Source organism: Melitaea cinxia, chromosome 11, assembly GCF_905220565.1.
Source record: "Melitaea cinxia chromosome 11, ilMelCinx1.1, whole genome shotgun sequence".
NCBI classification, from domain to species: domain Eukaryota; kingdom Metazoa; phylum Arthropoda; class Insecta; order Lepidoptera; family Nymphalidae; genus Melitaea; species Melitaea cinxia.
The window spans coordinates 4,639,414-4,661,327 of NC_059404.1; the positions used below are offsets into that span (position 1 = coordinate 4,639,414).

General features: G+C 32.2%; 1 protein-coding gene across 1 annotated transcript; it reads left to right on the forward strand.

The window, feature by feature from the left end:
* Window positions 1-16,385: 16,385 nt before the first annotated feature.
* LOC123658014 lies at window positions 16,386-21,422 on the forward strand. Its single transcript, XM_045593493.1, has 4 exons — window positions 16,386-17,138; window positions 17,438-17,536; window positions 20,074-20,224; window positions 21,250-21,422. Exons 1-4 carry the CDS (start codon window positions 16,386-16,388, stop codon window positions 21,420-21,422), a joined length of 1,176 nt encoding a protein of 391 aa, XP_045449449.1.
* Window positions 21,423-21,914: the final 492 nt, after the last annotated feature.

Here is a 21,914-nt window from a genome sequence, read left to right on the forward strand (position 1 = left end):
ATACTTTGCGGTTGTTAACATTATTTTCATAGAATGTCGACAAGTTTGATTATATTCGTTCGTTCTTTGTTTGTATTTTACAAGTTGGTTTTGCGACTATCCGCTTGATTACATAGTTAGATTTTCGAAATGGAAAACCAATTTTAATTTTACGGTGATTTGAAATTAATAAAATGAGGCAACTATTAAAATAAAATATAGGTATATTTTGTGGAACTTCTCTGAAAATTCAGTATATTATATTGTGAGTTTATATATGTACTAGCTGACCCCGCAAACGTTGTTTTGCTATATATATTATTAGCTCCACCCCACTCCACCCCTTACAGCTTAGGGGGTATGAAAAATAGATGTTACCCGATATGCACACAAATATTTCATAAAAATCGGTCCAGCCGTTTCGGAGGAGTATTGTAAATAACGTTGTGACACGAGAATTTTATATATAGGAAGATATATGGAGGAATCATACAAACTACTGCACGTATTTCAAGATTATATAAGTGTATGAATGTCACACACAACAACACGTTTGTATAATCAGAACATAAACAAGTAACTGTTACTCGTGATATCGTTTACGTGGATATTTAAATGTTGTACGTACTGTCATTTAGAAACCGTGCATTTTTAAACTGAAACACATAGCTTAAGTAACCTTAATAATGTCAGAGTTCCTCTCATGTACCTATATTAATATAGAAAAAAGTTTAAAAAAGTCCTTCAAAACGTTATTTTTTAATTATATTAACGAGAAATCTCTTTTTTTGCCGCCTTTGGGGTGATATTAAAATATACCTATTTATGCTTAAGTTCTATTTGAGAAAATTATAGCCTTCAAATATGTGCCATACTTTGAAAGGTGTATAAACCTCCATCTACCAACTCATATTATAATACTATTTTGAAAAGAAACTCTACAATACAAATATTTATATGTCGTTTGAAAAATAACTTATTATGTAGGCCAGTTTGAAATCCGACGAAGAATAAATAATAGATGTCCTATATCGTCATAAAACGAAACAGCTATTACTAGATAAATTCGCGCATAAGACGCTAGTACATCATAAGAGAAATAATGTTTGGGGCATGAGGTCGAGATAACAGGCCTACAAATGGACGTATCCCTAGGGAAATTCAAAACCTTTCGAAACTCTCGTACTTATACAACTTATATTTCATTTATAAATATAACGAGAATCTAAGGTAGAGTTATCTTGTTGAATAATATATTTCATGAAAAGTTAAAACTACGAAAATTTAAAGATAATAGATTTCAGTCAATATATATATATATATATATATACTAGCTGTGCCCGCGGCTTCGCCCGCGTTGAAATCAGTGTGTCACAAATTTTTCCCGGCAAACTTGAAGTGAAACTCATCAAAATCGGCTTAGCCGTTCCGTAAAATTTCCTTTTGAAGCCCTCCATTGCATGAAAATCCGTTCAGTAGATTTTGAGGGAATCGTTCACATACCTACACTTTTGGGGACTTTGTTTTATAATACACTAACTGTTGCCCGCGGCTACGTCCGCGTGAAGCGCGCGTCACGTTGAACAAAACGGTTCGTTGATTCGTCAGAATTGTAGTATGAAATAATATAGTATTGTAGTGTAAATATGTTTAAAATATACTGCATGCAATTTAGTTTTTAATATGGTTCTACGTAAATATATGCCACGGAATAGCGTAACGCATGCTCCTCCGTGACTCCGTGACGACAGGTGTAAATAAAAAAGTATTCTAGTAACGTAAAGATTAGATATTGTAAAAAATATTTTTTTGTACTACTTATAATATATAAGTAATCAATATAAATGATTCTGGAACACATAGGGTTGCAAACGCGGTTATTTTCCTTTAAACCGACCCTGCTGTATATGTGCCATACAAACTATCAACCCAAATTAAACCCCTTTAGCGGTGGAATATCCCAAAAACCGTTCTTAGCGGATGTCTACTAACTAATCTACCTCCCTGCCAAATTTCATCTTTGTCCATCCTGGATGGATGGACCATCCAGATATACAAACTTCCAACCCGCGTTTAACCCCCTTAGGGGTCGAGTTTTGTAAAATACGCTCTTAGCGGATGTCTACGCCTTATAAGGAACCTACCTGCCAAATTTCAAGTTTGTAGATGTTATAGTTTCGGAGATTTCGTGATGAGTGAGTCAACCTACCATCCCCCGTTTTAACCCCAAAAGGGAGTTGATTTCTAAAGATACGTTATTTGGACACCTTTTCATCATCTATAGAGCATACATTTTAAATTTCAAGTCTCTTACTTCAAAAACATAGGACTTTCATACAAACTTCCAACCCCCGTTTTACCCCCTTGGGGGTCGAGTTTCCTAAAGCCCGTTCTTATCAGATGTTTGTGCTTCATAAAAAACCTACCTGCCAAATATCAAGTTTGTAGCTGTTATAGTTTCGGAGATTTTGTGATGAGTGAGTCAACCTACCATCCCCCGTTGTAACCCCAAAAGAGAGTTGGTTTCTAAAGTTACATTATTTGGACACCTTCTCACTATCTAAAGAGCATAAATTTTAAATTTCAAGTCTCTTACTTCGAAACCATGGGACTTTCACACAAACTTCCAACCCCCGTTTTACCCTTTAAGGGTCGAGTTTCGTAAAATTAGTTCTTTCCAAATGTCTACGCCCTATAAGGAACCTATCTGCTAAATTTCAAGTTTGTAGCTGTTATAGTTCCGGAGATTTCGTGATGAGTGAGTCAACCTACGATCCCCCGTTTTAACCCCAAAAGGGAGTTGATTTCTAAAGATACATGATTTGGACACCTTTTCATCATCTATAGAGTATACATTTTAAATTTCAAGTCTCTTACTTCAAAAACATAGGACTTTCATACAAACTTCCAACCCCCGTTTTACCCCCTTAGAGGTCGAGTTTCGTAAAATCCGTTCTTAGCGGATGTCTACGTCCTATAAGGACCCTACCTGCCAAATTTCAAGTTTGTAGGTGTTATAGTTTCGGAGATTTCGTGATGAGTGAGTGACCTTTCGCTTTTATATATATTATTATTATATAGATTTACGTGTTTCCGTTATACTGGTGTGAGTGTAGGTATTTATAAAGTTTCTTATACATATGACGTTTTTATCTTTGATTCTAGTCATAATGATGAGACACGTGGATATTAAATATCATGAATATTACATTTCTATATGGCTACTCCTGAAATTCTACATTAAAGGGGACGGTTATTTTGAATATATTTATTTGTGAAGATTATTAAAAAATAATTATTTTAACAATATAGACACATTTATGATAATCTTTTTTAAATGGAATAAGCTTAGTGCTTTTAAAGACGGTCTATTTAGATATCACCTACGAGTATATCAACTGTCCGTCCCCGAAGGTCGTTAACGTACCCTCTCAAACGCCGGATGCTGTGTGATGTATCGAGAACGGTGGACATTTTCTTTATGTTACGCTCAGTTTTTGTGATACAAACGAGACTTGCTGCGAAAATAATACGAACGTTAGAGCCTTGAGAGTGCTTTTATATGGACACGTTGTTATAAGTAATGTTTACGAATCTCTTAAATATGTTTTTGTTGTTTGCCATCTCTGGTAATATTTTTCAGTTAATCTAATAAATTAGAATACTCAAATGCACAAGTTCGATTGTTTCTATGTTAGGTATCGATTTTGGTTGCAACGTATAAGTAATGTAATTGTATATATATAAAAAACTAGCTGACCCGGCGAACTTCGTATCGCCTAACACAAACTTTATCGTAAAAATTCAAATCGTTTAAAGTTCAAATTGACTTTTAAGTATTATCACTAATCTTTTGTATGGGAGTATAGAAAAGTGTTGTTTTTAGACTTTTTCAGGAAATTTAAATTTTTTTTTTTTTAGAATTTTTCTCTCCGTAAGAACCATCCTCGTACTTCAAGGAACATTTTAAAAAAAGAATTAGCGAAATCGGTCCAACCGTTCTCGAGTTTTGCGCTTAGCAACACATTTTGCGATTCATTTTTATATATAAGATTAGCTTCGTATTCAGTAAGTTTGTTTTGTTGACTTTTGAGTATAACACAAGTAGATCTATTTGTTTTTTAAATCAAAGTACTGACTGATTCTTGAAATAAATATTTTTGTCGTAACGACTACATTCAATTCACATTCATATTCTAGATTAAATGAATCATTTTGTTAAACGCTTAACTATATTGTTATTTTCTCTTTGTATTGTGGTAACTGTACTGAATATTTACATTTGAAACCGCTTTAAAAAATTAATATGACAACCGCTCTGGTGTACTGGTGCGAGTAGTCGCCTAAAATACCGACGATTTGCGGGTTCTATTCCCGCGCGGATAGATATTTGTATTAGTACAAATATTTCTTTCCGGTTTGGGTTGTCCTTGTTGGTCTCCCAATCGTGCCTCGGAGAGCACGTAAGCCGTCGGTCACGGTTGTTATCATAAATACCTGATAGCGATCGTTACTCACAGTAGGTAACATATCCGCCCACCCGCAGTAGAGCAGCGTGATGCATTAAGCTCCAATCCTTCTCCTACGTGGAGGAAGAGGCCTATGCTTAGCAGTGGGACGCTACAGGATGACTGCGAAATATTAGTGAATATTGTAATAATATTTAAGATGATTTGTTTGTTTATTGAAAATATACAAATTTAAATAATAAATTAAATTTTTATATAATTCAGTAGCTATAAAAAATCATAACGAAAATGAGTAATTTATTCTCATAATAGAGAAACAGTAGCAGTTAATAACAATTCGGGGTAGACGAGAAGTTCATTAAACAGAGAAAAAAGAATTAAACATTTAACTCAATCTTGATGAAAGAATAATGTTTTTATTTAAAATATAAAACATCTACGAACTTGGAAGCTTATAGTGATAGAAAAGTTTTTAAAATTGAAAAGAATAAAGATAATATCATTAAACTTCTCAATTTGTTAAGTAACCTTATTTGTGTTAAAAAAAATGTTTTGTTACATGTAATTACAGAACTAAAAAAATATAAATAAGACATTGACGTATCAATCGACTTTTTAGTATTGCTTAATTTGGACACGTAATGCCCCACTACTGGGCATAAGCCTGGTTCCATATAGATCTCTCTTCCACTCGATTGGCTTATGCATCCGAGGAGTTTTGTTATGACGTTGTCACGTTAAAACTATCGTCCGTAAACCAAATTTACAGACACCCAATTTTTTTATTACTTAGTACTTCTAAGTAACTTATTTCCTATTTTCTTAAGTTTTTTTAAGTAAGAGAGTTATTAGAATTAATAAAATGTTGACATATTCCTAATCCTTAATCAATATTATAAATGTGGATGTAAGTTTGTTTGTAACACTTTCACGCGAAAATTATATTTAACCGATCATCATGAAACATTGTACACATATCTTTGGAGGTATTAAAAGTATATGTTACTTCTATATTACATATAACGATACTTAAAAAAAAAAACAAATTTGAGTGAGGCCGTGGGTAATAGATAGCTGTCTATTAATCTGTCTATAATGACTTATCTACGAATATTTAATACAGAAATAACAAACGTAGTCGTATACACTTTCTAAAACAACGTTTTTTCAAAGCAAGAGATAGTAAACGTTTTATTTCAATCATTATTTGCCTAGATTCGTACTAAAATTCAAGACAAGAATTTATTTCACAGCAACCAAATTGTTAACGCCGAGGCTACCAATAATGGAGTTTTCTTGTACTTCCCGAGACGTATCCCACATATACGCATGAAGGATTCTCTCTACGACTTTTTAACAGCTTTGAGAAAGTAATAAAATTACTTGTCTTACCTATAAAGTTAACCAACGTTGTTTTAAATTTCAATAATGTTCTAATGGTTGCAGTTAAAACATTGTTATATTATAATCTTTGAGATAAGCATAAACCTATTATACTTTATTTTTAAAGTATCTTTTTAAGTGAATTGTAAAATAAAATACATTTTTTTACAAAGGTTTTTCCTTAAATGTCAGATGATCAGATTTGTGATATTAGTACAGATTAAATTTCAAAAAACTACATCTTAATCAATGATCAATATGATGTTTTGATGATTCATTCTCTATTTCTCGTAAAGATTATATGCGTTTGAGTCTATATTTTTAAAAAAGTTGACCTATGTTTATATAAACATAGATAATAAAAATATGTTGTGAATGAAGGAATGGTGTGTAAGCTGGTTTCATCAAAGAATTATTGTACGGTAAAAAGAAAACTGTCAGCGTCGGATCACGTTCTAGTTTTACTAGGCAGTTACAGGACTGCCGATTTGTAGTTTTAATGATAAATCGCCTGTGCTATTATAATGCATGTTTAACAAAAAGCATGGGCATTTTGAGCCCAATTTAAAAAAATAAAAAAAGTCGACCTATATATATTGCATCTGTAATACTTTTATTAATTCTAGGCTACATGCAGACCGATTTTCATTGTTATTAAACGAGCATCTGAATCGTGAAAGTCTGCCACAATAACCAACAAACAACCATTCAAGATAGGAAATCCATTTTGAAATTACAATAATTTACCTATGAATAAATCGTTACTTTAACCTATTCTCCAATATATTATTTTCCTTTAGAAACGTATGTGCCCAAGTATTCATAGTATTTCGAAATTTAATAGAGCTCATTATAAACTTTAAATAAGTGTCTACCCAATTTAAGTTTAAAAATGTTCTCAGATGTGTTACTTCGAGAGTTTCGAAGCAAATGGTGTTACAAACTCACCGCGAGCCGTTTGAAATCGTTAAACTTATTTAAAACTCTTTTCTTTGTACGAGATTAGTTGGAAAAACATTAGTTACATGTACATACTTGCGTTTGTTTTAATAGATTTTTGATACTTTCGTTATTGATATGTGGATTGCTAGAGTCCTCAAACTGTTGGGAACGAAAAGTTATTCAAAATGTCTTGAAAAGACCAGACAACGTAAGAACCTACATTTAAAAAGACCACCAAATTTAAAAAGATGTAATGCAACTTGTCTGTCAAGTATTAGAGAAACATCACTATATCTTTTATTTTACGCGTTTATTACCACCTATAAAACTTGTTGACCTATAAAACCGAAACTAGGTCACAGTAGGCCTTATAAGAATGATAATAGTTACGAATTAATAACTTTAGACTGGATTAGAAATTTACGAAGATTTAAGAATTAGACGACGCGTTGGCGCAAAGGTTACAGCACAGTTTTAGTCTGATGCTCTGCCGGTTGCGGGTTCGATCCCCGCACATGACAAACATTTGCATCGGGCATACAGATATTCACCGTGGTATGGGTGTTTTTGCAATCCCTGTGGGTCTCCCCTCGGTGCCTCGGAGAGCACTTTACGCCGTCGCACCCGGTCATTATCATGTATACCTGATAGCGATCGTTACTCATAGTAGAGAATATACCCGCCAAACCGCATTGAATTGAGCCCTAATCCTTCTCCTAAATGAAGAAAGAGGCCCATGCCCAGCAGTGAGATTTTATAGGCTGACGCGCGGGTTAGAAATTTAATCATTATCTGATGACCGTACTTTAACTTCATGGTTCAATGCGATGAATTTGTGAAAGAGTCAAAAATATTATAGCAAAAATATAAACCTTATGTTTTATAATAAGATTACAAAGTCCAAGAGTAACTACTTTGTGTATTCGTACGGTTAAAATGAGGGAGTGCAATCAGAATGTGTCCCAGTTTTATGACTCCCAAACTCACGCTAAACTACAAAGTCAAATACAAGTAACAATGCAACTAAGTGTATTTCTTGAAATGTACCACCTTACATACACTTTTAAGTTTCAACAGGAAATACATGACGTGAAATCCAGTTTGTACTCAAATTGTAGTTTACATGTCAATCCTTATTATTTATTTATTTTTCATACTTTAATAATTTGTCAAGTTTTTTTTTTCTTCAAATTTTGTATTTATAATCTTTGTTTTATTATTATATTGTGTTCATCTTTGTTTACAGACTAGTTGCATTTATGTTTTCGCTATCTGAACGCAAAGTCTGATTATGTAACAATAAATTAATTTTTGGGGAAAACACTGTGGCCTGTAACACAGCTTTTTTAAGCAAGCACGGGTCGCAGGGCTTCTAGATAATGTAAACTACAGAATTTGAGCAAAATAAAACGTAATAAATATTAAGTAACGTATTAAATAAATATTAAAGCTAAGATTTTTTTGTAAGATGATGTTTTATATATTACAAAAATATAATGATATGGGTCATAGGACCAAAGAAGTGTCTAAAAACACTAACAAAATACTGAAAACGATAATATTCTTGAATAACTTCTTATTTCTTAAAGCTTTTGTAAAAAAATATCAAAGACGTAATTTGCTACTCCTTATAAATCTTTTGTTGAGCGTCAATTGCGTTTCTTGCTACCTTTTCGTGAACAAACGGGCAGATGGACAAAATTAAATAAATATAAAATTTTATAGTTTTAAAGACAATGTAATAAAATAATAAATTAAAAGTATTTTTAAAACCCAAGCTTTTAATGCGGTAAAAAGAAAAAATATACTTTTCCATTGAAACTTTCACTATCAACATATAACGTCATGAGACAATTTATCTATACTAATATTATAAAGAGGTAAAGTTTCTAACGTTGTTTGATGGGTTAGCTCCTACGAACAATCTTCGCAAATACTGATTCGATCATGAAAATTCTTTTCCTAACACAAAGCTACACTATTCACGAGTAATATAGGCTATATTTTATTTATATTGAACAAAAATTCAGTGAAAAATAATAGTATATGTAAATCAAGTCGGAGAAATACGAGTGAGATTTAAAGTTTACTATAGTTATTTATTTGCGTCACATAAATAATAAACCTTCAATGAAGTGGACACGAGTCGGCTAGTATGATATAAAACTTGTCGCGATATTTAAATAGTTCCTCGTATTTGCTTGTTTTATTGTTAGTAGAAAATTATAAAAATTGAAATTAATTCGATCGAGTTATTTAATATACTTGTTTATCTATAGTTGAATTTAGAGTAACATCACTTTATTTTTCGAGTAACTGTCAGCAAACCCTTTTATGTGGTAATCATATTGCAAGAGTGTAATAAAAAAATTAGTACGCTATACTTAAAAGTCCCTTTAATTTAAAATAACGTCATTTAATTTTTTGAGTTATTCTCAGCAAGCCTTCCCATTTGGTATAAATAATGTAGGAGTACATTAAAAATAACTAATCTGTCATCTTGCGTATGGACGTCATGTTGGATTTAGAATAACATCACATAGCTTGACATGCATTGTCATCCCAACTAAACGTGTATACAAAATTTCAGCTCAATCGGTTAAAGGTATCTGCTTCAAAATTGAATTGCAAGATTCCACCCTAACAAACACGTCATGTAAAAGATTTTAATAAAAGAATTTTAATGTCACTAGAGTGTGAATGTGATTTTTTTTATTTGTACTACCATTATCTAGTACATAAAGGTTTAGCTTTTGTAATATATGAATATAATCCGTACACATATGTAGGTTTACACGGAAAACAAAGTCATCTTACCGTTTGGTTACCAGCTCTGTAATTAAGTTTATTTTTTTAATTGGCTTTAATTTGATAAATAAATATATAATCTGACTTTAGAAGAAGTGTTTTTTTTTTAAAGGAAAGAACCGAATCATCCTTAACGCATGAGAAAAACAAGAAACGGTTTTGAGTTTAATTTTTTATGTTATTAAAATGCAAATTTGCAGGTGGTGCTAGGTCAAATGCAGATTTGACCTAAGCAGCACTACACACCAACACAGAGGATTAGGAAACTTGAAGAAATGCAGCCTTACCGTAGTTCCCACTGGTCAAACCATGCGACCAATATCGGATTAAAAATAATTTATTTGTTCAATTTGAACTATCATATAAAAACGTATGGCGATTTATAATGAGTACAAACTTTGAAGCTATTATAGTGGCTACAACTTGTAAATGAAGCCTGGGTGCCAGATTTCGTGGTTCTTTGTTAAATTGAAGAAGACAATACCTATTTCATTTAATAAATCTATTTATACTATTTATTTAAAGAGGTACTTACTATGTTAGAGAATGTAAAAAGTATTACTACACATCAAATTGTGTGAATCGATACGGGCCTGGCCTCAAGGATTCCTTCGGAGTAGGGTTGAGAATCATTACAAGCAGTACTATTAGACATCGAGGGATAGCTTTAATAGTATTGTAAGTGATTAGATCATTAGCGGGGATTTGCTCGTGTAGTGTTTTATAGGCGATTCATTAGCTCTACCGAGATTGGAGGGATTAGTATATCCACAAGCATTGAAGCCGCTTTCCCGTAGTCTTTCAGTCAGGGTGGCTTAAGTAGAGCTCAGGCTCAATTGACTGTGAACTATGGATATATTGGTTTAATAAGCTCTACGCAAAATACTCGGTCTTATCAAGATCTTTTAGCGTGCAGGTTAAGATCGGTTTAAGTAATAGGATCAAATATGATTTATTTCAGAAGATAATAATATAAGCTAAGCGAAAATGAAATGTTAATGTTATCAAAGGTTTTATTCAGAGACTCTATATTAACAAACTGTATCCTGCTGTCGTATATTGTTTTTTTTTTAATTTTTTTTTTATAGGAATTATTACATTGATTCAGTCTGTAACATCCCACTGCTTGGGATAGGTCTTTTTCTCTACACATGAAAGGGTTGGATTTCAATCCACTACGCTGCTCCACTACGGGTTGGCGGATATATTCTTACTATGAGTAACGATATTATAAGTCAGTAAATGTCAAAAATTGTTTGAATTTTCCAAAATAAATTAAGGTTACATTTACATACAAATTAAAAAAAGCCTGTTTATTTTTTTGCACTTTACATTATCTTTCTGAGTTGTTTGTTTTTAATCACGGTCGGAGAAAGTGCTTGTAATTTAAAAAGTTAAGCGACTCTGGAGTTTGGGCCAAAGTTGGAACAAACAAATTTAGATAATTGCGTGTCTCTAGAGATATTTTCTGTATTCATTGTCTTAAACTCGATCTCTACGACTGTTGGATAATACGTATAACAACATTATGCAAACATTATATAAATATTAAGCAAACATCAGTAATAAATAAAGAGATTAATATATGGATTATCTGACACTAGAAGACTAATCAAGTCAAATCTAAGTCAAAAATGACTAGAAGGGCTTTTAAAATGACTTTTGTATTTTACTCTTTTACGTTAAAACTATTTAACTATTTGTGACGAAATTTAGTCGCGAATTTTCAATATACATTAAAATGTTACACATCTTCGAGTAACGGATAGTAGAGTCGGGACTTTCGTAGGTAAAGTTATGGGACACAGGTAATTTTTGCAGTGTGTGTAGACACGTGTAACATTCGATATATGGATAAACAAATTGAAAAAAGCCTGTTTCACTCGCGGCCGGCTTTTATTTTAATAATCCGATATATGGGTTGACATTAATGATGTTATCGATCTGTGGTAGGCACAATACGGTTGTTATATACAAAGCTTTTTAAAGGTTTTTCGTCCAGGACCAAACAAAATGTAGTCACGATTTTGTAAAAGATATCTTGTAGGATTTTCTACGTTTTAAATAATGTAATTACTATAAAAGTAAATAGAGGAAGTGCACTAAAATTTTCACTCTTTTTCCTTTTTCAAACCCTGTTTTTCCCTTATTACAACAAAATATAATTAACAATAAGGCCAGATGCAAGAATATTTTTTTTAGGAATTTATACCAGTATTTCTGTCTCTCAATCATGATAAATATTTATTTTGTAATAATATAAAACTATAATTTAAAATACAAAAAAGTACCTATATGCTTAAAATATTATGCGGCAAAAAGGTAGTAGTGGATAAAAATCTCATTATAATAGTTTTACGGTTAAAAATACAATTTTATAATACAGATCCTATATTTTTTCTTTCCAGTGTACAATATTTTCAATTAACCTATCGAAGCGCCATTATATAATTTTTTAATATGCTAAGCATTTTGTAGCGAATTAAAATGCTACCCTAGTTTAATTTAAATAACAAATATTTACTTCATCGTTAAATTGTAACAGTGTTTACCGTATTTAATTATATCTTTTAATGTTAGTTATTAAGTAACATAAATTATAACCAATCAGTTAAATAAAATGCAATTAAAGCAAAATTTATTTATTTCAGGCTTTATAAAGTACTTAAATTTTTGTTACAAATTAGATAGATAGATAGATACTCTTTATTGTACACAACAACAATCAACACAATAACATATTACAAATAAAAAAAGTAAAAATAAAATAGTGTACAAAGGCGGTCTTATCGCTAATAACATAAATAATATTACTAATGGTCGCTTAGTGGTCGAAATTCGACCATTATTAATTGAAAATATAAGTTTGAACATTATTAAGGTTCTGTTAATAAAGACTATACTTCTATAACAATAAACAAAAGAGTAGGTATATATGCGTGTTGTGTCTAATACATGTTAGTGTGTGTGTAATATTTTTTTATTGAATTAATGGATTTTTTATGCATTATTTAAAAATATTATTAGCATTCTGCACTCTTTCTCTATATAAACTATAGGTGTGCGAAACTTCATACTCTTCCGTCTTCGCAATTTTCGTAAAAAGGAGTACAAAATTTGTGCTTAAAGTATTAATTTGGGATACAAAGTATACACTTTATTGCTATTAAAAATTATATTAGCACAAACAATACGGGGCAAGCTTATCTCATTATACAAAAAGTTTTACAATAATTTATTCCTACAAATATTTTCTGTGCGTAAAAAATAAAAATGTTTACTGTTTATACGGAATGGCCATCATACGACTGAGAATAAAACAATCTGAGGTGATCCGGATCCAATACATCTATAGTAGGGACGTTTTTTTATCGTTTCAAAAGCTAGGGATTTGCGTATCGCACGCAATCGCGTACCCTAAGACGGTATAAGCATCCCCTAAATCCAACAGAAGGAATTTTCCGCATCTATGAATGGATTTATTTTTATAATTCAATTTCTTTTGTTCTGTTTCCATTTATCATTGTAGTTGCGTTAACCTTCTGTTTTGTATACGAAGTAAACATTATGTTATAGTATGCGAAACTGTAGAATAGGTTATAAATGCAGTGACGATTAAACATAATAATTGCTTACTGGCTGACTCGCTGGCAGCTCTTTAGCGAGGAAAATAACAATTATTACTTAATAAAAACGTGCTTTTCAGCGCGATAACGTAATCCGTACTTATACGTACATATTTATTTATTCATTTTATTATATCATGTTACGGTAAATTTATATATATATATATATATATATATATATATATATATACACAATTGTATGATAGGATTTAAATTCTAAAGTGAACTCTTTTTTAGAACAAAATGTACTTTTCAGCTCAACATCGGTATTAAGGTTAATATTTAAATCGCACTTATAGTAGGTAAGTATATAAGGTTGGATAGGATTAGATTAAAACCATAATTTATTAGTGGTATTTCTTCTATTAAGATCTTGGTTTTAATTTAGAGTTAAATCTGTTTAGTACTAGGGCAAGTACTTTTAAATATTGAAAATCGTAGTTTAGGGTTAGGTATTTACCTAATTTCAAAAAATAACTGAATAGAATCTTTTGTTGTTGATAGTATTTAGTATCAGTATTGTACCCGAGGCCGAGGCGGGTTGGGGATAGCTCAAAAATACTTGTCATATTTCGCTGAAATAAAAGTTTTCAGGTCGGGACCACATGAGAAGCAGTCTTTAAAAATAATAAAGCGATACACCCATATAAAATATATAGTCGTAAAAGCGGTATACCTTTTAATAAAACACTTTTTTCGGATTTTATCGCGGTTTATTATTAACTTTTGATTCCCGACGTTTCGGATACTTTACAGCAACCATGGTCACGGGAAGACTTCAAAAGTTAATAATAAACCGCGATAAAATCCGAAAAAAGTGTTTTATTAAATGAGTAAAATTCGCGTAAACATTAGAAAAGCGGTATACCTGTTAAATAAAATAGACTGTGTGCCCGCACGGCAAAAGTGAAATCTTCATTCGCAATCGCAATCAAGCAATAACGCAATAATTCCCGAGTTCACCCGATCGAGCCTGTCATCGTTCAGTAGCGAAGAGCAGCTGTCTGTATTTTTCTCGCTCGGGTACACTCGGCGGTCCCGAGTCAATCCGATCGAGCCTTTCACCTCAGTGCGTGACGGATCAGCCTTACTTACTATCTACGAAAAAATGTGTGTGCGATGCGCCAAAAGAAGTTTTCACATAAAAAAATGAATGTGCTTTAGACTACATGACTGATGTAAAAATTCTTTAGCGATAGGCCTGCATTGTGTCTTAGATATACGAAACGGAACTGGCTATGAGACAAAGATAGAAAGAAAATGTGTGCCCGCACATCTATTGCTCCGTTCGCCTGTATCAGCAAACGAACATTAAAAAAAAACAGTCAAATTTAAAACCTCCTCCTTTTTTAAGTCGGTTAATTAATGTTGTAGATACATTTAAAGAATATAATGGTGAGTGTAAATGAATTCCCAAGACGATGGTAACCAGTAAACTGCCACGTTCGCTGAGCCATAACAAGCGGTGTATCTAAAGTTTTATTACGAACGGTTTATTGTGGTCATAAACGAGAGTACATTTTTGACAAATAAACAAACTACGAAGTGAGTTTCTTAAATCGGCGTCGTACGTGCCTAGTTTCTCAAGTAGTACTTTAAAATAAATTTAAGATATCTTCCAGTATTAAATATTCTATTATTAGAATAATGTTTAACACTAAGTTAAATCAAAATTAGTTTTATTTATTTCCATTGAATTGTATTAAAGTTAAGATTGTAGTTTTCGTATGATAATGTATTCAATAACGATATTTAGATAAATATAAGCGTACCTGATGGTAAGCGCTTACCGTAGCCCTGCAACACCAGAATCACTGCAAGCGCTATGTCGCTATCTATGTCGCCTATAGATACGGGTGGCCACCTTATTCACCAGAGGAACACAACACTATTTGAGAGCAATGTTACGTAGCTGTGATCTTCTGTAAGGTTGATATATTCTTGAATGATAAGGAATTTTAATACGAGTCAGTGCACAGCAAGAAATACCTTTCACAAAATTAGGCGGTTCAATTGATCAACCTCAACCTTAGAAAAGAAAGAATATTGGTCTAAAATAGTGTTGTGTTCCTGTGGAGAGTAACGGTTCCAGTGCTTAGGGAGGGTTGAAAGGAGGGTCGGTTTGTGATGCTGTTAGTGTTGCAGGTGTCCATTAGCAACGGTAACCTCTTACAATCATAGTGTACGCCTGTTTGTCACCTTTATTTTTTTTTAATAAAAACAACCTTTTAAAAAATTGACTATGTTAATTTTATTTTTAAGCTATGTTAATTTAATTTTTAATATTTCTTCTGTGGTTTATAATGTACGGTATTTATTAATATAATCTTCTTAATCAACCGACGATTAAATAGAAAAATACTAACTCCTTAAACAATAAAGTTTTGCCTATATCTTTTATTAGTAACGTTTATTAAATACCAAACGTTTGTTAAGATACATGGCTAGATTTCTAGATACAAAGGTAATCTAAATTCCAGGCGAAATATTTCGTCTTAAAACTGTCTTGTACGTGCCTAACTTACAGTCCTGCTGATTGAGTAGCAACAGAACTTTTTCTGCAAAATATTACAAGAGGTTTTCTTGTAATTGCTTTATTATTTTTGTATACCAATTCAGAAATATAAAGTGGGTCTAATTATAAATAAATTATGTAGTTTATTGTAATTAGATGACATACCATACGTATTTGTTTTATTACGCTTCAGCCTGTAATATCTCACTGCAAGACAGAGGCCTCATTCCCCATGTAGGAGAAGGATCAGCTGCCACCACGCTGCTCCAATGCGGGTTGCTGTTTATTAAGCCTATTTGTTTTCTATTAGTTACCTAAACATACAGGTATTAAGTTGCCCACCGTATATGAATATTATACCATTACATGTACTTTAGAGAATTAAAGATATAATTACAAAGCACTTCAATTTCGTAACTGATTGCAATAATACGTAAAATACAAATGTATAAATAGTAATTTGTATAATTTGTTTTGAAATGCCCTTAAAGAAACATTGAAAAGTCATTATTTTAATACATGATGTCAATCAATTTCGGTGGATTAAATTGTTATTATAAATCGATTTTGATCAACTAAAATGGTTTTGATTATTATGAACATTACAATTATATCTTCATGTGACAGTATATTTCAAAATACTAGCAACGCTGAACGAACAAAATGTCTGTTGAAGTAAAAACCCCGAAGTTAAACAACTATTTGGAACCAAAAACTACAATAGACCAGATGAAATATTTGATTATTTTTGAAACATTCATTGGAATAAATCGCTTATACTTATGTGGATACAGAAAATGTGTTCTATGGTTGAGTTATACATACGACGTGTTGTTACTTCTCGTGACAGCTACTTTGGTGATTCGCTATAACTACGTCAAAACATTCAATTTTAGCAAAAAAGTGATCATTGTCGAGTATTTGTCACTAGGCTTTGGCGCTTTATTGATGCGTAAGACATCGCGTAAATTCTTTTCTAGTCTTCAATTGTTTGACGAAAAACTTAATATCGGAGACGATGCACCGCTATTGTCCCCAAAAAGCTGGTACTTATATGGCGTTAGGGCTATATTATTTTATACTCTTTCTGAAATAATTTTCTCTGTACTTTTTGTTTTCTTTCTCACTCATGCATCATTCGAAGGCTTAATCATTTATTTACCTATTATAGTTCACGATGTTGAGATGATTTTTTACTGTTATTTACTCGCTTTAATATTCTCAAGGCTTGCTCTCGTAAAGGCGCATGTTGCTAAGGTATTTCATATGAACATAAAAAATCATCCTGATAGCAAAGATTCTGAGACTATAAGAGAACTAGTAAAGAGAGTAAATTTAGACGTCAGTTCTGTTCACGATCTCTACGATTTGCTTCACAAATGTTCAAAGAGACTCAGCTGTCTAATGAGTTTATCGGTAAAAATCATATTTATTTTTATATTTTGAACATATTACCAACTATTTTAAGTAATCTGAAGTTTGTGTACTATTATATAGTACAAGTATAATAGTTCTGTATAATTCTGTAAATTCTTCTAGGAAAATACTCTTATTATAAAGAATAGATAGAGAGCTAAATGTTTCACGGTAATTCATTGGGGGTTGGCTGAAATTCGTGTCAGAAATTTTTCTTAACCGTAAATTTCTAATGATTTATTTGTTATCACCAAGAAGGAAAGGTTTTTAGAAATCTCTAGATTAATTCATGTTTACAGATGATAGCAATAATAATAACATCCGGCTTATCAACTATATCTGTATTGAAGCATACAATTACGATGATTCAAAATATAGAGGCTTATTCTTATCCTGAGGTTTGTATGGCTTTTTTATTATTATTTAGTTTTATCACTAAATTAAAATGGAAAATGTATTTTATTTCAATAAACTGATAACATTTACAAAAATATATTTTTGCATTGGTATACTTCTTTATTAATGACAGTTATTGTCAACTTGAAAAAAAATATATACATTTATAATAATGCTAGTAGATTCTACTCAGACGGACTAAAGTAGTGTATAATCATTGTATCTATTTATTAATAAAAATGAATGTTTCTAAGCCCTTAAATCGAGAATGGCTCGACCAATTCGGCTAATTTATTTCTTTTGTATGTTCCTTAAGGCCCACAGAAGGTTTTCATCATTACAGCCTATACAGTCCACTGCTGGACATAGGCCTCCACAAGTTTACCACAAGTTATGTGTTTTGCCCATAGTCACCACGCTGGGCAGGCGGGTTGGTGACCGCAGTACTGGCTTTGTCGCACCGAAGACGCTGCTGCCCGTCTTCGGCCTGTGTATTTCAAAGCCAGCAGTTGGGTGGTTATCCCGCCACCGGTCGGCTTTTTAAGTTCCAAGGTGGTAGCGGAACTGTGTTATCCCTTAGTCGCCTCTTACGACACCCACGGGAAGAGAGGGGGTGGCTAAATTCTTTAGTTCCGTAGCCACACAGCACACAGAAGGTTTTAATACCAATTAAAAAAATACTATTAACTTTTGACAGAATGAAGTCTGTCCGGGCAGTTAGTTCTATAATAATAATTTAGGATCTCTTTGTATTCCATATTATTTTATGATTCACCTTTCATGCGCTAGAACTACCAGACTGCTTGGAGATCTCTTTTCAATCACGCGTCATGGAACAGTAGTGCGAAAAATAGTCGCCACTAAGGTCTTCTGAAGCCATTTTTAAGTAATTTCTGTAATACTAATTAATCTCCTATTTTTCCATAAGGAATATCTGCCAACGCTGGAATACTTATTTATATTCTATCCAATTAAATGCCTAACTTACAGAGTCTTAAGGGTTAAATAATATTTACAATTTCAAAAGCAGTTCAGGAATAAAGGTTTATGCAAAATATTAATATTTATAAACTAATCATTGTACTAGGCACAACTTCTGTTAATAAACGTTTTTTTAGAAAATTTTGTTCTTGTAGCTGGGACGTTAAAGGTTATTCTATGCTTAGAATTAAAACGTTGATATTTTAAAATATAATTTTAAAACCAAATATGACGAGTCGATTTCTTTGTTCACTATTTATACGACAGAACTTCACCTTTCTGAACACGTCGACCAACGGCCGACATAGGTTTTATCAAAACATTCGTATTTTCCAAAGAAACTGCTATTACGTTCTTGAGGTACCTGTCGTGTATTCGGCCAATTTTATATCTGACACTTGTACTGAGGACTCCAAATAGAAGAGGAATACTGTAGAGTAGATTTTACAAATGTGTTATACAAGAGTGTATCGGTGGATCTCCTGGATATCCTGAGCACCATATACGATACTTTTTTAAATTAAGAAATAAAGAGTTTACTGAAAAATAATTACTAACTCAATCTAGGTCATTCTGAAACCCTATACAGTGATGTTGATGTTGTCTTTAGTTATCTTAAAAAAAATACTGTCATCGACGTATAATAAAAATTTGGAGCACTTAAAAGTTATAGTAATATCATTTATATGTATGTTGAATAATAAAGGCCCCAGATTGGATTCCTGAGGTATCCCGGGTGGCACTGGGATAAAAGATAAGGTGAATCCTTTTATAGTAACTGCCTAGCTACGGTTAGTTAGGCACTATTCAATACAACGGGAAGGTCGCTATGCACACCAATGTACTTAAATCTTTCAAGAAGTATCAAATGGGATATTTTATCGAATGCCTTAGAAAAATCTATGTACATGGCGACAATCTGAAAATCTTTATCTATTGCACATGAAAGAAATCAATGTATTACAAAAGATTTATCTCCATTGATTTTCTATTAATAAATTAATTAAAATAGTATAATATTGTATATAATCTTATCAAATATCTTCGGAATACAACTTAACTTTGAAATAGGACGGTAATTTTTTATGATGTGTTTATCACCGCTTTTAAGGATTGGTACGTAAATAGATAAGATGTTTACTAATTATTTATAAAATATTGTTGTGTCGATTTTAAAGTTTGTAAGGATAAAAATTTTAGGGCCCCTTTATTTCTTATTGCGGCTCAGTCATAAAATTCATTCTTATTAGACACTTACTAGCTGTTCACTAACTCTTTCCCAAATTTCAAGCCTGCGGAATAAAAAGTGAAGGAAGGTCTTTCATACTAACTCACGAAACCTTCGATCGAAAAATCCGTTCTGAACGGACCTCTACTAACTATAAACTACCTCCCTGCTGAATTTCGTCTTTTTGCGATTTTAAGATTTCATGATTATTGATGATGATTTATATTCTTTGAGTCATTTACTTACACATAGTAAGAAATTATATCCTCAGGTTAGAAGGTAATATTGTTTTACAAATAACTAAAAATGAACTAATCTTCTGTTTTTCAGGCCATAGAGTCGATTGCTATTTTTTCAATCGCACGAACTTTTAAGTTAACATTACTTTTGACTTTACCTTGTTTTATCACAAATAAAACTAAATCTGAAGTGAGTATCATACGTGAAATTATATACGACGCTTTGAATAGGAACAATCAAGGTAAGGATTAACTACTTGCTTTTTTTAAACAATTAGGTAAAGAAAATAATTAATAAATAACCTCTTCACACTCAACGGCCCTCAGTAGGATTTTCTCCTGTGTTGGGGGTCCGGAAACACACACAATACACATGCACAAACGCCCAGACCACGACAAACATCTATATGGCCGATACAAATATTTGTCGTGAGTGGGGATTGAACCCGCGACCGTCAGCACAACAGTCAGTACTGTGACCGCTGCGTCAACGCGTCGTTAAAATATAAATAATGTAGATTATATTATATTGCGAGAAGCGAAGGTTCCTTTATTAAGCTTTTGCTTCTACTAAATGTTATATAAATCTAGTAGTATCAATAAATAAACAGTAAGTAAATGAATTAAAAATATACAGACAATCGTATCGGGTAATCGTTTCCAAGGCTAAATGCCTGTGTTTTAAGTAACCATCAGCTGATGTAGATTGTTATTTTTTTTGTAATATGTGACTCGAGACAAAATCAATAAATAAATTCCTGAATTAAAAGCAGGGTAACTGGAAACTGCCCAAACACGCTAGTAAATGTATTATTGTGTTCTGGGTTAAATTTTAATACTCCATACCACACATATGTTTATAAATCAATCATCAATCATTACAGCCTATATAGTCCACTGCTGGACATAGGCCTCCACAAGTTTACGCCAAAAATAACGTGAACGTGTCATGTGTTTTGCCCATAGTCACCACGCTGGGCAGGCAGGCGGGTTGGTGAACACAGTACTGGCTTTGTCGCACCGAAGACGCTGCTGCCCGTCTTCGGCCTGTGTATTTCAAAGCCAGCAGTTGGATGGTTATCCCGCCACCGGTCGGCTTTTTAAGTTCCAAGGTGGTGGCGGAACTGTGTTATTCCTTAGTCGCCTCTTACGACACCCACGGGAAGAGAGGGGGTAGTTATATTCTTTAGTACCGTAGCTACACAGTACTATATAGTATATGTTAAGTAATCATTTGAATACAATTATGAATAAATAATTGTTTTAGATAAGATCGAGCGTCGCAAGATTAAGGCATTTTTCCAGTTGGTTTGTGAAAATGAATTTGAATACTCGTTTTTGGGGGTCATCAATCTGAATATGTCGCTGCCTTTGAGCTATTGTAGTCTTTGCACTACTTATCTTATTATTGTAATACAATTTTCTAAATTTTTAGATTAATTCTTATTCGTGTGACTTTCATCTCATAATTTGTAAAAAAAAAAAATTGTAATAAGTAAATAAAAAATATTTCAATAGTCATTATTAAATATTTTGTGAATTAAAAGGCACAAAGAACTACGAGTAAAATATACGATTAAATTACCATACACCTTTATAATTAATACTCGTTTAAAATGCGCCAAACCAAAAGGTACATATGTAATTATAAAAATAAGTAGTTGGGCTAAATGATAACTTTACATTAAATCAATATTTCACATACGATATGACTGGAGTTTAGTTGATTAAATTTAATAAAAATGAGGCACCTTTTTAAAGGAGATGGGGACTTTTGGGCCAAAATGTAATGAGTAGAGATATTGTTTAGAAAATTGGTCATATTTTTTTATTTTAAAATATAAAATATCAGCTTAATTCTGAATCTAGAAGCGAAGAAAATTGAGAAAGATAGTTTTCATCAAATTATTTGGGTATCGATTCAACTTTAAT

What these genes read in the sequence shown, in the direction of transcription:
- LOC123658014 (XM_045593493.1), top strand. Translation starts at nt 16,386, where the DNA reads ATGTCTGTTGAAGTAAAAACCCCGAAGTTAAACAACTATTTGGAACCA. An exon ending in GCTGTCTAATGAGTTTATCG is followed by an intron (nt 17,139 to 17,437) that starts GTAAAAATCATA and finishes TCATGTTTACAG; the next exon opens with ATGATAGCAATAATAATAAC. An exon ending in AGGCTTATTCTTATCCTGAG is followed by an intron (nt 17,537 to 20,073) that starts GTTTGTATGGCT and finishes TCTGTTTTTCAG; the next exon opens with GCCATAGAGTCGATTGCTAT.